An 18,068-nucleotide genomic window follows, 5' to 3' on the forward strand; every position below is an offset into this window, starting at 1 on the left:
CTGCTTGATAGCTTTGATCTTTCCAATTAAACATCTCAAATGGTATTTTCAGTCCCTGTATATCCCAATTCTGAATTCTGATACTTTCTTTCTTCATTTCAGATGGTTTCTCTTGGAGTGGAGGGGGTTACACACCCCTCTTTGACTTATACTGCCCTCTTAATGAGAACACCTCTCTGTAGGGTCTCATGTTTTGATATGCATGGGGACCAGATATAGGAAACAAATCAAGATTTCTGTTTCACTTCCCTTGAATTCCATAATAACCTCATATTGTGGTAGCAGTTTAAGTAATTTTATTAGAAGGATTTCCAGGCTGAGACAGTGGAAAAGAGGAGGCTTTTAGCAATGCATAAATAACTATTCTGGAATTAGAAGAGGTTTTCAGAATGACAGCCTCCTGTTTTCCATAAGTTCAGCTCTTGGGGCACTGTGGAGTGCAGAGGTCCATGTGGCTGGAGGGGCCCACAGCTCTGTGCAAATACCCAAGGGAGGGGAAAGGTCTCAAGCATTTAAATATTTTGCTGCAGTTCTGTATAATTTTTCACTGTTTTTTTTCGCTTGGTTTTCACAAGTTGATCCTTTTCTGAATCAGAAGATAAAGTCCTTTGAACTGTCATATTAGTATTTCTGTTTCAGACCTTCTCCAGAAAGACAAAATTCAAGCAGCATTAGGCTCAAAGCCCTTTGTTTGGACTTTCATGTTAAATTGAATTGGTTTTCTTATCTTTCAGGCTATTGAGTTGTCCCATATATGGCCAAAAATTGTACTGGTGGTCTGAGGTCAATGAGGTCAAGTTCTCTTAGCACCTTTTATGCCCCAGTAGAAGGCTTAGTTATTCCTGCCCAAACCTGTGAGCAGGAGGTCTTAATTTCCTCAGAACAGAGGATTGTTCTGGGACATCCCAAAGGTGGAGAATGCAAAAGGAAATAAATACATGGGGTAGTGAGAAACAATCCAGTGGAGACTGCATCTAGATTCTATACCTTGCAGGTATAATTACAAGACAGATTTAATTATAGTAGTACTTCATGATGTTTTAAAATTAAAAGCTCAAGGTTATCCTGTTTTCCATGATCTACAACTGTTTTGCTGCAAGCCTCTCTTATTTTAACTCAGATAAGGTATTTTTCCATATACTTGAAAAAATAGAAGCTGTCATTGGTGGTGACAGACTGTATAGGGTGGCTTTATATTTTAACAACTGAATGGTTTGCCTCTAAATGTCTTATATTGTTTTGTAAGTGAATCACTAAGTCCAAGGCATCATTAAAAAAATTTAATTTATTTCCTTTCTACCAATATCACTTTTATTGCTTATGTTTATATTTACTGCAGTAATTAGGGGAAATGCCAGGCTGATAAATACCCAACTGACATATTTCACATGGATACACTGAGAGTACTTTGTTCAATAAATATTGGGTTGTAATTATCTTAATTTTATCCCTTTGATAGGATTTGATTTCATAAGAACATGGACTTTCTGAATTGGCAACTGGTTTCTGAAAGCTTATATTTAACTGAAGAAAGTTCTTTCTTCAGTTATATACTAAGTTACTGTGTTTTCAAGAAATCTTGTGAACTGAAATGAGCCTTGTTATGGTACTTAGGGGTCAGACAATGTGACCAGTAATCAGTAGAAGCTGACTTTTGGCTCCTAAGTTAAGATGTGTAAATTTTTACACATCCTAATGTGCAAAAAAATGATGTTTGCTATTATGTTTCAGACGAGCATAACTAAAAGCTGGCTCAGTTTGGTTAACTTTAAGTTTTGAATGATCCTGGTGTTTGTCACATAAGGAAGGTCAGTGTTAAGGATGATCTGATGGCTTTTACAGTTGAAATCTTTCCATTACTGAAGTAATGAAGTTTACTGGAGCCCAGATTAATTAAATTCACCCCTGAATTTTCTTTCCCCCTTTGAGCATTTTCATCAGTCAGTTTTGAGCCTTGCCTTCATCTCCTAGCAAAGAGGGAAATGTTCGTTCTGGAGGATTGTTGTTCCATCTACTGGTTCCTTCATCTGATCAAACACTCTGTTCATCTGCTTTTCTGACTGGCATTAATGTTAATGTTGACTGATGTCTCTGCAAACAGCTGGCTCATATATTTGCTTAATTAAATTACAGCATTTCCAGACTTTGGTTGATGCAACTCTCTCCATGCTACAAATGTGTCATTTCTCTCCTTCATTTTACATCAGCATTTGTGCATCTACAGATGCAGATGCTTTGGCTTGACCCTTTGTTCACTTTACAGCATTTGTGAGTGCAGTGCAATTCAGTTTAATAGGGAAGTGTAGTATAGCAGTATAGCATGGTTTCCTTGTCAGCTGCCTGCAAAGTTTGGACCTGAAGTATTCCTGAAAATATTTTTAAAATAGTTTCTGTAGCCAAAATTATCAATCCCTGTGCTGGATACCTGACCTTCTTAGAAATAATTATTCTGATATATTTACAGGACTACTTTGATTTGTAGTTTAATGTTAGTGACATTCCAGGGAGAAATTCTATCATGTCTCTAAATCATCACTTGAATGCCTAAATTGCTGTTTGCTGTAGCCAAGACAAGGCGTGCACGGGCCATAGGATTGCATTTAGGATTTCTTTTATATTAAGTCATTAAATAATTTCTATAGAATGTCACTGGTTAAGCAGAGGAGTGTTTTCACTTTATTTTTTCAGATGAAATAGGCTTTTTCAGGGCAAAGCTGCCTACTAGGTAATGTTTTTTTTTTCTACTTGCCAGGTACAATTTCTGTATTTTTACCCCAACTCACAATTAGAATTGGTTTTCAGACCTTTTCTTTATAAACTTACTTTATGCCTGTAATTTTCCTATCATGGCTATAAATTTAGGTTGAGGCAAACTAAAATAATTTCGCAGCACAGTAGCTGTTTTCACTCCCACATGGTTTATGTATCCAATAATCATTAGGTGATTTACTGGTTACTTCTATAAGAAACCTTTATTGGAAGCACCACTGTGTGCTTTGAGTCAGTTTTTTGCATCAGTGAACTGGTTACAATTGTGTGACCATCTGATGGGTTTGCTTAAGCAGCAAAATATGCTGGGTTTTTTGGTCCCAAAACTAATCTTTTTCAGGCAACATGGAATACATTAAGAACATACAATGTAACCCCCTAATAACACAAATTGAAATACTAGGCATTGTTAAAAATGGTTTAATATTATTAATCCCTTTATCCTTTCAAGTTTTCTTTGTTATACAATGTCCTACAGTTACAGGTTGGTATTTGCTGCTGAAAGCAGTTCTCTCTCTGTGCTTTGTGCCTGGTACTTAATGATTTATTTTAGATTTGTAAGTAGCTGAGCCTTTATTGAGGCCTGTGATTTTATTTACCTTTTAATCTAGAGAGCACTATTGAACTAGTTAGCAATAGTGAGACTTAAGCCAATGAGGCTTGATTTTCTAAGTTATTTTAAGGCTTTGCACCAGGTTGACAGCATAAAATTATATTTATGTTTACTTTGAGTGAACATCCATAATCAGGAAGAGGCATAATAATCTGCTTTCAGTTGAAATGTAAATTGTGAGGATTGTATTTTAGTATACATGAATATATGTATATTTATACAGAGACAAATTTAAAAGCAATCTTAAACTGATTTCCACTGGTACAGACAACATTTTGCACTTAAAAAAATTTCTGTGTATGTTTTTACATAATGTCAGGATATCATATAAATTACTTTTCAGTGAGTAGTCTTTATGGATGCATAAGACCGCAGAAGTATGTGTTTTCTCAAGACACAAATTTCTATTGCTATCATCAGTATTCTCATATTTGCAGCTATTCTCTCCTGTGTATTCCAAGAGTGTATTTTGTTTTTCCGTAATTTATATATCCAATTGCATCTGATCTGCAAGTTATATTGTAAACCACTAAACTAATTTATGCAATTTGGAAGTCACCTGATAGCTCAACCAATATTTTTCAGGGGGTTAGAAAAAGTAAAATATATCTTTATCGATTTTTTTTATTTTTTTAATTACTCAACTCTGCATTTCTGAGTTTTATTTCTTTATATTCCTTATGTAAACTTGACACAAAATTTGTGGGAATTTCTCCAGTATAGTAGATTTTTTTTGGGTTGCCAAAGAGTGAAGCATCAAATACCTGGGTTTTTTTAAATATATAGTCTCATTTTGGAATCTCCAGTCACTACTGGTTGCTCTCAGCATAGTGAAAATGCAAATCTAGTTTTGACATTCTTTATCTCATGAAGGTCCAGGAAACATAAATCTTTACTGCTGCAGTACACAGAAAATTAACTGTCTTTAATAATATTTCTATTTATTTTGCAGTTTAATAATAATGCTCAGAATGTCAGCTGCTTTAATCATCTTGTCCAAGCTAATGTGAGGAACAAGAAGAAACTGAAAGAAGCTGTCTATAAAATATCTGCTAAAGGAATTACAGATTACAAAAAAGGTTTTAGCTATGCTTTTGAACAGCTACTAAATGTAAGTATTGAAGTAAGATCTCTCTGCTGTCAAATGAAGGAGAACTGGAATGTTCAGCAGGCCACTGCATGCTCCTCCATTGTGTAATTAAGTGGTAGAAGTGCAAACCTCTATTTAGCAAGTAAATTTATCCACACAATGATTTCTTCATTGCAGGTTCCCCAGTAGGTTGCTAAGACTTTGGAATTAATTTGGTTTTCAATCTGTTGTACTGTTTCACTTCATTCATTCAGCTGTTTTTTCATTTAATATGTGATTCACAGTTGACACATACTTGTGGTAGTGGTTGGCTTGCCATTAATTTTAAAATTGAAAGATCTGTTACTGCACTATTACTTCAATTTTACCACATCATCTCCTAGAGATGCTAAGTTAACCTATAATTTCACACTTATTAGAAGTCATAAATACTTCACCATGGTTTGAGCAAGATAGAGGGGAGGAAATGAGTTAATAGAGGAATACTAGGCACCTGATGATGCCTAAAGAGTAGTGTTCACTCACTGAGACGATTCTAATTCTTATGTATAAAAAGAATAATTTCCTCAAAAATTAAATGCATCATTTCTGTGTTTTAAATGCATTGCACTTTCTAATTTTCACCCAGGCACTAGCATTTTGAATAGCAATGTTTCCCATTTATAGCAAATGTTTGGAGTTTATTAGTAATTTTTAAATTATTCATGTAGTTGTTTACAAAAATAGTTCTAGTTAGCACCTTCCTGAAGTAGGAATATTATATGTTAAAACTTAGTGTAAATAAAGCTGTACCCCATTACAGCAGGTAAGGTATAGCTTAACGAGTGAGAAATGTATTCTGATCCTTATTGGCTTATGGTTTTTTGATTCTGGGTTCATTTGTTTGTTTGGGGTTTTTTTGGTGGTGGTTTTTTGTAGTTTTTTTTGTTTTATTTTGGGTTTTTTTAGGTTGGTTGGTTGGTTTCAGTTTTTTTGATATTTTGTTTGCGTGGGTTTTTTTGGTTTTGTTTAGGTTTTTGTTTTGTTTCTGTTTTGTTTTTTTTCTTTTTTTTTTTTCCTAATCTGTCAGATCCTGAACTTCAGGACACTTCCCTGACACTGTATTTGCAGCTCAAAGCTAGATCTGATGTAAAAATTCTAACTTTGTTAAGTTTTGATGGAGGAAAAGAAAATTCAATGTTTTCATGGGAATTTTCTCAGCAGACCACTATTCAGATTAGCAGAGGGGTGTGCTGGGGAAATGAGTAGATGTCCTCTGCTGACAGCTGTATAAAACCACAAACAATATTTTGAAGTCTGTTGGACATTTTGGACTGGGGATGGCATTTTCCCCTGTTGATATTATGTAGATAATATGTTGATATTATGTAGAGGGAACCAGGAAGATAAGAAACTTTGCCAAATATGTTCCTCATAACATTTATATTTGCTTAAAATTATGGATTACATTTAGTGCAGCACCAAATATTTACTTTGTGTACAAGCAACATTAAGAAAAGCTGAATACAGGGGAAGTCTCAAACTGGACTTGCCTGTAGCACTAAAGTGTTAAAAAATAATTGGAGATCAGTGTCAAAGTGGGACCATCTCTTTTGTAGCTGGAGGCAGAAGTGTGGTTAACCTCACATGATCTCTGCAAGACTGGAAGTTATGGATGTTGTGGATTACATAAGGTTCTGGATATATACTCATCCTCCCCAAATATTGCCAAATCCCTTTATCAGGAAGAGTGAGGGGCTGGTGATGGGTTTAGCCCAGGACTCTGGTGACAAGGCAATATAATACAGTGGTATAATACTGGCTTAAAAATATGCTTTGGGGTAGTTTCCACTTGTGTATTTATAAATTCAAATATTCCAATTGCTTTAAGGTCCATATAAATGCAGCATTGCTCAAATTTTCAAAATAATTTTGTGGGTACTGTTTCTGGATGACAATTATTTCAAACAGTTTTTCAGTATACCAAAGTAATGTTTGGTACCATGAAAAAATTGCTGTCCGATGTGTTTCTAAATGGAAATAGATACTTAAGGTTTTTCAACATAATAATTCATGTGATTAACAATAATTTGGATTCCATAATTTTTTTACAGAATTTTCCTATTATTTATTGTTACATTAGCTTACTTCTTTGAAAATCATAATATTTCAGCTTCAGCAGTTCAGGAGGGTTTTTTTCACTCATGCTGTAATATCTATGGTTTCTTAAAGAAAAAATAGAGAAAAATGCATTCCTAAAGTGTCATGTCACAAGGTGCAACTGTAACCTGCCACTTAAAGAGTTAGTTTCAAAGATGTGGAACTCAGATAAAACAAAAGAAATCTTACATGCAGTATAGAATGGATCATGTCTTGCTTGCCTGTTTAAAAAAAAAAATAAGGCCTGTATCAAATAGAATAGAGTGCTAAAAATTAACACACAGCCCAATTCCACTGGTATTCTGTTGTGGCTTAAGCTAAGAAGCTGTTTCTTGTCCTGGGGAAGCTCCTCTGTAGACAACACTTTCCATTGGGCTGTGGTCCCTTGGACTGCTGAGGCAAACTGTTCAGAAAAATTATTAAATTACATCAGCTTTTCACAATCTGTTATGGATTCACACCCTGAGCCAGTCTCCATTTTAGACCAAAGAAGTTTTGGGGGGAGGAAGATGTTTTAAATTCCTTAAAAATCATCTGGTTCCAACACCCCTCCCATGGACAGGGACGAGGGTGCTCAGAGCTCCATCCAGCCTGGCCTTACACGGTTCCATGATTTGAGTTTATTCATGTTCAGTTTTCCAATAATGTTTGGAGGCTAAATCTTGGATTTTTTTTTTTTTCTGTGACATGACTTTAGTGTCTAAACAATGTAGTGTAAGTAAATGCCCTTCTGTAAGTACAAGGAGATTAGAGAAAACTTTGTTTTCTGATAGTGTTGTGAGCATATGCCAAGTAAGCCAAGGAAAATCCTGCTTTAGTCAGTGAAAACAAAGCTTAGCTCAAGTTCCCATTGCCTATAGAAGCACTACTATAGTAGTATCAAAGTCCCTAGAAAAGTTCCATAATATGAGCAAGTTTTGGTCCCCTTCCTTGTCCCTCTGATCTTATTTTGATCTATATATTAAATCACTGTAAATGTAAGTGAATTCCTTTATTTATGAGGTATCCAACCTTACTTTTATTACTTTTTTAATATCAAGAGAATTGCAGCCCAAAGCAGTATCTTGCAAGTTATATTTCACAAGCAAAAAATGGTCATAAATTATTTAATTCCAACTAAAACACAGTGTGTTGATGAGGTTGGATAGAAAGCATTGATTTCAGAGAGGTTTTATACGTCGTTACATGTAAGGGAATCTTTGGGCTTGATTCTTTGGGCTTAATTTTACTTTTTTTTTTTCCTTCAAATTATTAAATTTGAAAGTAGTAATAGTAAGAAAAGAAGTAATTCTTCACTGAATATTGAACAGAAATTAGACCAGTGAGTAGAATGAAGGAAGCAGGATCATCATACCTGACCAGCCTGGTGACAGTCACTCTGTAGCCACAAAGAGTAAAGCAGGGTAAAAGTTGTCCTTTTTAAGGACAACTCTCTGATTTGTCTTCCTGACTCTAGAGTAAATTCATATAGTAAAATTCAGGCTTGTGGAAGGAGAAGTTGAATTTCTTTCACTGGATCTCTAAGGGTTTTACTCTGTCACATCCAACTATTCAGAAGTACCAAGGTGTGTGTGACTGGCACCATTTGTGTGCAACACTGAGGGCAAGGAATGGCTGCAGAAGTAATAGGCAATTTGCTTAGACTAACTTTTAGAGGACAAAGAATGAGGAGCCAAAATTCATGCTCACCTCTATTGATCTGGCTGTGGAACAATGTTTTTATTTCTTTGCAAAACACACTGCATTTTTCTCAGGGGCTTTACTTGTTGCTTTGATTAATTAGGAGTCAGAGGGGCTTCTTCTTAATTCTATTTCAGGCTTGCTCTCCAGAAATAATGGAACATGCTCCATTTTTCAGTTCTGAGATGCAAAATTATTGGAAAAGTAAGTGATGGAGACATTTTAATAATCTAGGTGGCTGTATCTTGGCTACAATATATTATCTAAACCGTATTATAAAATACTTTTCTAAAGATTAGCTATTCACTTGAGAGTATTAATAGTTAAAAAACTGCATAAAAGAGTTAAAGATTTGGAAGATGAAGCTCATTATAAGGAAATATGACAAAAATATTTCAAAGCTTATAAGGTGGATATCATATAGGATGCTTAAGAGTTTTTATTCAAGAGGTCAGTGAGCTAGAAAGATTTTGTGAGTAGGAGTCCAACAGAAAAAAAATAAGTATATTCAGTAATTCATTGCTTGTCCATTGTTCCCCAATTTCTACAAGGAAGGTAATGGTAAGGGAAAAAAAAGTAAGGATGAGAAAAGAGAAGAGTAGAAATATTTAGAGCTCCTCATTGTGCGAGTCTCATGCAGAACACCTGTTGAGGAACACTGCGGGGTTGATGTGATGAGTATGAGCTAAGGATACCTCCTCGTGTTTGTGGAGGTGAAAGGAACTACCAAATCCCTATTCCACTCTGTTGCGACAGATCTGAAGTGCATCATATTTAAGTATCATGCAACAGAAAAGTGGGTTTATTTTATTTTATTTTATTTTATTTTATTTTATTTTATTTTATTTTATTTTATTTTATTTTATTTTATTTTACTTTCAGAAGGGGCTATTGAATGAAATTCTAAAACATTTTTTGTGTTGACATTACCATGTTAAAGTAGTAAGTGTGTAGCTATAAAAGCCATCAGATATAATAGTTGTTATTCCTTCAAGCCTGAAATATAAAAACTCTTCTGTTTCTATCTCCTACAGCACAGTGTCTCCAGAGCTAACTGCAATAAGATTATTATGCTGTTTACAGATGGTGGTGAAGAAAGAGCGCAAGAAATTTTCCACAAATATAATGAAGACAAAAAAGTAAGTCATATATGAAAAAATTTGCTGTGTGAAATAAAACAGCATAAAGAGAATATATATTTAAATATAGAAGTGAAAGTGGATTTGGTGTATGTATAAAGTACTTAAAAAAAAACAAACCTTAATAGTATTGATCCTTAGGACACTTAAAGCTTTTTCAATCTATAATATTTATTTGAAAAATCATAAAATATATTTAATGTTTTACACTTTGTGACTCATTGGTCTGAAGTGATGCAGAAATATGCTGTAAGCCATAAAGAGCTCAACTTTCTATTGCCCCTCTTCTTGCATTAGTATAATCTCTGAATTATCCAGCAGAAACACAGGTAGTTAAATGATAGTGTATCTGTCCACTCACTGCAAATATCTTCTATGTGCTTTTATTGTTTGCCAGGCAAAGGCAAAATGAGAACTCAAGGTTAAAATCTGAATTTGAATAGATTTGGGCTGGAACAAAACCACATTTTTTCCCAGTGAGGCTAATTATATCTTTGAATGTCTTAGCAAGAAGTGGGATGGCTTTCTGCTGATGAAATTTGATCTGTGGTTCAAGCAGAATTATGGGTTTGACATGAGAATCCCTGGATGAGTTCTCTTGTTTAAATTAAAATGGATTATTAGCTGTGCTGGTTTTGAGTTTAGTTTTTGAATCTAATCAAATTTCTGGTCTGGCTTTTACATACTTAAAGATTTAAAAATGTAGGAATGTGTACACAAAATATAGCCACTTTTAAAGCTGTTTCCTAGTAAATTTCAGTGCAAACTATTATTTATTATTATTAGAAGATTAATCACATTCTAAATAGAAATGGAATATGAGCTGGATTCACACTGCAACTAAGCATTTACCTTTTCTAATGCCTGGGAGTGTGCCTACATCTGTGGGGTTTTGTGAGTTGTTTTCTGTTTTTTTTTTTCAAAAAGCAGTTAGAAGTTAGAATATGATTCATGAAGGCACTTTAACAGTTGCCTTGGATGTTTGTGCATGAAACAGTGGAAGTAGTTTGCTGGAAATCCTCATATGTTTGAATTAATCTTTTCTAAAGTAGAGCTGGAAATGCAGTACTGAATTTGTATCTTGGCCAGGGATTCAGTCAGTCACCTTGAATAATCATTCTGTGGCTGCTTTACAGTAGTGCTGCACATAGAATGATGTGGTGGGGTTTAGTTTGTGTTTGAGTTGAAAGTACTTTTTAAACTGGCAGTTAGAAGAGAATGGAAGTCACAGCCTTGTGTGACACACATGGCTGTACTCTAAAAAAAAATATGTGCAGAGATTCCTCTTCAAATTTGGATGTGGTAGCTTTTATCACGTTACAACCACAGCCATCAGCTATAGGAAATGCATCCATAAGCGGGAAGATGGATGATTCATTTCTTATTATTTTTTCATTTAATTTGCTGTATTAGGAGGAAAGTGTAGTAAAATATTCAGTCTAAACAACAAAACAGATTTGGAATGCCGAGATTTATGATCTTAATCACATCAAATGAAATGTAGGATTTACTAATTTTAAATGGTTATTTTACTGCACCATTTAATAATGTAAATTTTCACTGCCAAGTGTTGGGTTGGTTTTATGTATAAAATACTATGTTATGTATAAAATACTATACACAGTCACTTTCTTGTTACCTCTTGTGAGGGAGGGTTTGGGGTTTTTACTGTGTAGAGCAAATGAATAATGCTAATAATGGTCACTGTCTGTCAGTATATTATCATGTATAATTTAATGCATTGCTGATGCAATGCAAGGCACATTTTCTACACTTGTTTATGGTTTATGCATCTACAAGTTCAAATCTTAGTAAACACATTTTGTCACTTTTCTAATGAATCACTGGTTTTCTCCAAGGTGACATTGGAATTGCAGTACCAAGTTTATGCAGGTGTAATTTGAAGAACCATTTGCTTTCCCCTTATCACTTTCAATCAGTAACAATCCTTGTAGTGTTGAAGGGAAATTTGTGATTGGAGGATATCTAATGAGACTGGAGCAGTAAATGAAATCTCCCAACATCTTTCATAGCATTCTAATATTTTTAAAAATAAGACTTTTACAAAATATTCTTGTGATAATGCTCTCCTTAGAAAGGCTACACTTGATTCCAGAATGATGACATGTGAGCTCTTTTGTTGTTGTCTCAGCATGTAACTTAATGTTAGTTCATTATCAGTAGAGAATGGAATAATTGACACATTCCAACATGAAAAATACACATACACTTTTAATCTCGGTAGGTCATAATCATAAATATTGTGTTACCTTCTTGGATTGCAGAGTAGGCTGCCTTCTTATATTAAATGATGAGAGTTTAAAGAGATGTGGGTGTAGTTTCTGTTGTCTTCATTGCAGTTAATTTATAATTTAGTTCATAAATATCCAGTGAATTTAAGGCTATGTTGATATTTATCATTTGTAGAGGGACTATTCAATAAAAGGTGTTAAAAAGTTTTCTGTGTTTTACAGTAGAAACAATTTGTGGTATAAATATGTATCAGCATATGTATCTTCTTGCCTGTTCTGCATTTATTTGACCACTTGTCTTTGTGTTTTGCATAAAGCATATAAAAGATGAATCTTTATTGTCTTATGTCACAGTCAGTCACTTAGGCACCACTGAGTTGTGAACTTATTTTCTTTTTCTTGTGCTAACAAAAGAGCATCTATTCAAATCTATTAATCTTTGTTTCCATCTTCCTGATGTAAAATTGCTTCAGCTCTATAAGTATTTTCTTTTTCATGTCAGTTAATTTGTAAATCCATTCCATGAAATAAGCTTCAGTTTAAGCTCATCAAATGACATGATTTAGTACACTTGTTTGCAGCGTCCTTGGTGCAACCTTCAAGTTAAGTGAAATAATGCAATAAACACTTGAAAAGTACTAAAAGAGCAGCCTAGAATCTAGAGGCTGAAAAGTAGTCCTTTTACATCTGAAGTTTTAATCTGTTTGAAATAGCATACAGATATACTTTAAATAGTTTTCTGTCTGTATAAATAATTTACAGTGTGATAGGAGAGTTATTTTAAAATTTATGTAACACAGATTTGGGGAGGAACATTTTATCTGTTTGAAGAGGAAAACTACAGTTGTGTTTCACCTTTGCATGCCTTTTCCCTTTTGTAAAGCAAATTTTTTTGTCACGTATTGCAACTGCATTCTGAGCCTGATATTTAAAAACTGGCATGTTTACCTTTGTGGTGACATTTGGGGCACTCACATTAAATGTGTAAAATACCACACATGCTCTAAATTTCAGAAATGAGGGTGCTAAATTTCATTTTATTTGCACTCCTCCTACAGATGGCTTCACTGAAGATAGCAATATAAATTTTATTGAAATGTATGCCCTGTAGGCGTTTATCGTGAGAATTTTGAATTCAGGTTGAAAATAGAAAACCACAGATCTTTGGGGCAAATTTTCCCCTTGGAATCTGTATTTGGAAAGATTGCTCAACTTATGTGAGTAGGAAAAGACCTTAAACATACCTCATGCACTTTCAGTTGTTTGAATTTTCGTACAATGGCAAAGGTTTGTGTGGGTTGGATGAACTGACCTGACACACAGGGGCAGGATCAGTCTGACCCCTCAGGTAGGAGCAGAACTATAAATTGGGTCTTATGTCTCATTCTCAAAGAATTATCTTTCATAATTAATACAATCTCATTTTTTGTAGATTTTTTTGACAGTGTCATTTGAAAGGAAATGATGTGAAGTTTTCCAACAAATCAGTTCCATTAAGAGTATCTGTATGTGATGGGCATAGAATTGCTGCAGTGGTAGAGATCCTATGGGAGAAGTCTCTAGCTTGCTGGAACTCCACTGGGAAGCTTACAGCTGCCACTGACTTATTCCAAATGGAACACATTCAGCATGTCAATTGAATGATAAAATGAAATATTTATGAGAAAGAACTTGTAAAACTTTCATTTTAAAAAATGAAGTCTCCTACTGTCATTACCAGTGGATGGAACCATTTTCTTTTTTGGTTTCAATCCGTTAGTGCATAACTGCAAGTCAGTAAAACTAAAATCAAAATTGTATTAATTTAGGCAGGGGTGTATGTATTGTTCTAGATGAGTGATGGTCTTGACTGCAAAGGACCATCCAAAAAGCACATGACGTTTCCACTTTGGGTAGACGTGGAATTCTCATCAGGGATCAGACTGACCAAATGTAACTTTATATGGTCACTTACAGAGCTTAAAATTGAAACAGCTTATTTCACAACACTAGTGTCAGCTTTGAATAGAGCTGAACAACTGTCAGAGTGCATCCCAGCAGGTTTTGCATTTCTGAGTGTGTGGTAGACTTGTGACACAGGATATAACACAAAGTAATTAAATTAATGGTTCGACAAAGTTTCAGCTAAACTGGCTCCACAGCCGTTTTTCTAATCACTTCTGACTTAAGAATACATCACCTTGCAGCTGTTAATATGTTCCATGGTATGCATAAATGGTAAACCTAAAATATTCTGGGTGAAACTTGGGTCAGTATTTAAAAATTCCCTAATCCATTACCTTTTCTTTCAAAGTAAAAAGTGGAAACTGTTATTATAGTGTTCACAGAAGGAGCATCATATTCTAATGGCAAATTACCTTTTTTTTTTTTTTTTTTTTTTTTTTACCTCTTAGCTGCACTTATTAATTAAGGGCTTGCAATATACCTACTGTCCTAGTTTCTGGATTCCTAACATAAATTAATTCCACTGAAATAATGAATTTAAATATACCATATAAGCAATCTCCCTCCTTTGACACTCATTCCCCAAATATGCTTCAGTAATAGTCAAGCTGCGCAATACTAAGTCTTGAGTCTATAAATCCATGCAATAACAAGGATTACTGGAGGGAGGAGGGAGGTTGGTGCATTTTTTCTTTTTCAGTACGATATTAGGCACACATTTTTTTCCCCACAAACTCAGATTTTGAACCATAATTACCTGATGGTTCTGAAGTTCTGTTTCTCCCCTAGGAATCTGAGTTTAGTGGTTTCTAAGATACTCTTTTTCAGAAATATCTATGCACTGTTCTTTCAACAGACATCTTCTCAGCTACCCTATTGGCCACCATGTGTCCATGCCCTGGCAATGCTCTTGCGTTACAGCAGTCTCCGCTTCTTTCCTACGCTGTCTTTCACTGACCCCTTTATCTTTAGACATCACCAAATATCACCAAGCATTTCTTAGAGACTTCAATGCAGGAAGTAATATCCACTGTATTTTTTCTACTTTTATCCCCCTTCTGTTCAGCCATTGCATCCTCTCTGCTGTTCCGTGTGTGGATGTCTGAGTGAGGTCGCTGCAGACTTAAAGAGGTGCAGCAGAAAGTGCAGCAGGGCTGAGGGGGGTTCTTTTAGGAAGATCTGCTTGCAGAACTCTTTCATGCATGTGTCTGCACACACATCTCTGTGTTGATGTGAGTTTCTCTTTATGCTGCTGTTTCATTATGAGCATGATTCTGTGTTGGCACGTGGCATTTTTATCTCTTGTGCAAGATAAAAATCCACATGGAGGTGTTGAGAACTGCAGAAGACTAATGAAAGTTTTAATATAGCTTTGTTGAAATGTAACCTTATCAGTTTTATTAAAGTCATGTGTATCTGTTACATAAAACCCAACTGGCAGCTTGCTTCCTTCAAATTTGGCATGGAGGAGGCTATTTGATACTTCTATTTTTGTTGATCTTCAGTTCCAAACAGTTTAGTAATAGCAATTGATTCTGTGCATCACATTCGGGTTGATGCTGCAGATGGCATAAAATGATTAATCAAGGCAACAAGCATAGAATATCAGTTAATATAGAAAGAACATTTTGTTTGTTTTGGGACAAATGCAAGAGTCAGACTGCATTTTGCTTATTTATACAAACAAAATGCTACATATGGCATAGCTGGTTGAGGCTAGGCATCAGAGGGTCCATGCTGTCTCAGCCTCCCCATACATTAACTGTGCATTCATTCATGTGAATTTGCAATTGCTGTGAAATGCCTTGTGATTTGATTGTGTTCTTCTGTAATTCATGAATTGGAGGTCTGGGACTTTCTGCAACAAGCCTTTTAATACCAAGGCCATGCCTAATGATGTTTATGTAACCTCTTCTTTAAAGTATCCAGTTCCACACCCCCCTTAGGTATTTACATTTTTCTCTTTCAACAGCTACCTGTTTAGAAAGCTTTCCTTGTTTTCCTTAAGAAAAAGTAGGATTAGAGGGTTTAGGGTTTCTTCTTTCTTTTCATTTTACATTCTTAAATAAGAACTAATTTTTATCATAATAATATCCCTCCCATTTTAGGAAACAATTTCTATGTTGAAACTTTCATCCAAGTTTGCTATCCAGCTTTTGCCTTTTCAACTAAACAAGCTAATTTCTTTCAGATTCATCAAATGTGTATCTTAGATCACATTAACTCTTTATTCTTTACACACCTTTTGTGTAAAAAGACATGTTGTTACTCACTTTCGAGCAGTGAGAGAAACTTCAGTGGTATCAAGATAATAGAGCATTTTTTTTTTTTTTAATACATGTCAGCACTTGGGTAAATAAATCATAGATCATAACTTACCATTTTGGAACTGTGTTATATTATTGACCCCATATTGGGTTTTTGCTTTATCTGAATCTTTTTTTCCCTAGATGTTTGGGGTTTTTTTGGTTGTCTGTTTTGTTGGGTTTTTTTAAGAGTAGGTCTTCATTCTCAGTATCTGTGGTTGATTTTCCAAGTCTTTTTAATCCTACATTACATTAAGCTCTTTCTTCTTGTACACGTAAAGTTTTCTTTTTCCTGAACTGTCATTTGTCTTTTAATCCTTCATTCTTTAGATTATCTTCCTACATTTCTCACTCAGCTAGCTAATTCTCTGTGTTTGTTGGAGTCTGTCTCTTATCCTTTTTTTACTGCTATGAAACATTCCTTTCCTTGTAAGAAAAATCACTTCTTGATCTTTCACTCTAAGTATTTTCTATTTCTTAGATTTACAGATAATTCTGCCTTAAAATTCAAAAATAAACTATTCTTGGCATCTTCTAGAATGAGAAATTTTCCTAACCTGCTACAAGATATTCAGTAATTATGTCTCACATTAAAAGTTTTATCTGCATGCCCATGACCTTATATATTTACAGTTAAAATAATTTTTCTATGTTTTTCTTGTTTATTAGGGGAAGTGCAATAAGCAAGTAAAAACTGACTGTCATGAGTCAGTTACAGAGAACAGAGACAGACAAGATTTGTTTTACTGTCAGGGCCACGTAAGAGAGGCTCACATTTCCCCTTCATTTAAAAATAAAAAGAGTGAAGAAAATGTAAAAGTTAAGAATTGTTTTCTGCAGAGAAGCCAAAAAGGATGCAAGAAAAAAAATATTAATATGATTATGAATATTAAGAGATGCTTTTATGTAAAATTGCCCATTCTGACACAATTTTGACATCTGTATGATCACTGTGTCTAAAGTTTTCCAAAGTCCAACTTCAATTGGTTTAAAAATGCAACTTGGAAGAAAGAAAGAATTTGTATTTTAATAGAATATATTGTATTGTATTTGTATTTTAATAGAATACACAATGTAACTGAAGTAGCACAACTGAATAATATTTTAAAAAGAATTAACTATTATTTGGTGGCTATAAAACTTGATAGAAATCTTAGTTTCTAAATGCTGCTTAGGCCATGTTGTAGGCAGGTTTTGAGGATTTGTCTCTTAGTAGATGGAAAGTCTTGCCAATGCACAGCTAGAAAAAGTGGACAGAAAGAAGAGTTTATAGCTGGGCTTCAAGAGGGGAAGTGCAGAACAGGAATCTCTTTAGGGGACAAGAGAATAAGGGAAGAGCTGGAACAAGCAGATGGTGGCACAAGCTGAATGCATGCAGCAGTCTAAACAGATGATAGGTTAAGAAGGAAATAAAAGTTTGAAAAATTAAAGATACAGTCCATTTGGATAGCAAGAAGTATGTGCTTATATATGCATGAAGCCTAACAGAAGAAAGGGATGTGAAATGAGACATCAGAGTGCAAGTGTAGGTGAACTGTACATTCCACCCAGGCAAGTAGAAACCTTGTGCAATTTCAGTGTACAGTATTAAGGATTGATGCAGATGTTGTAAGGAGGGCATTGCTTTTTAAAAGAGAACATCAGCCATGAGATGGAGGAGCTCTGTTTGAGAAGTCTTATCCAGAGTAAGAACTAATAAATGTCACTTAGAAGGTCTTTTACTGAAGCATTTTGCAAAAAAAATACACCCTTTATTTTGAAAAAAAAAAAACAAGGAAAAAAGTAATCTTGCAAGTAGGGAATGAGCATGCTGGTAAAAAGAAAATACCCCAGTCTCTACTTAGAAAGTGACTTGGATTCAGAATCCTGATTAGTCTCAAAGAAAAGGATGAAATCTGCTCTGTCGTATATCCAGGGAGTCACAGTTACATTCTCAAATCTTTTGCATGGTACAGGATACAATTTAATATGCAGAATTGAATGTGGTATAAGAATAGGTTGTTTTTAACAGAAAAATAAGAAACTGACTTTGCAATCCTGTACTTGCATAGTTAGGGAAGTATGAGCTTCTAATTACCTGGAGGTTTTCACAAACATTTTTATAAGCCTTAGTCCTAAAAAATAGAGAAAAGAAAC

General features: G+C 34.6%; 1 protein-coding gene across 1 annotated transcript in view; it reads left to right on the plus strand.

Annotated features, from left to right (window-relative positions):
* The window catches only part of LOC131593076 (voltage-dependent calcium channel subunit alpha-2/delta-1-like), a 362,152-nt gene that overhangs the window by 276,641 nt on the left and 67,443 nt on the right, over nt 1–18,068 (plus strand). The window contains exons 11-12 of the mRNA XM_058865274.1: nt 4,335–4,493; nt 9,326–9,430. Coding sequence (XP_058721257.1) covers nt 4,335–4,493; nt 9,326–9,430 — 264 coding nt within the window. The remainder of the gene's footprint in view (nt 1–4,334; nt 4,494–9,325; nt 9,431–18,068) is intronic.

Source organism: Poecile atricapillus, chromosome Z (assembly GCF_030490865.1).
Source record: "Poecile atricapillus isolate bPoeAtr1 chromosome Z, bPoeAtr1.hap1, whole genome shotgun sequence".
Taxonomy (NCBI): Eukaryota; Metazoa; Chordata; class Aves; order Passeriformes; family Paridae; genus Poecile; species Poecile atricapillus.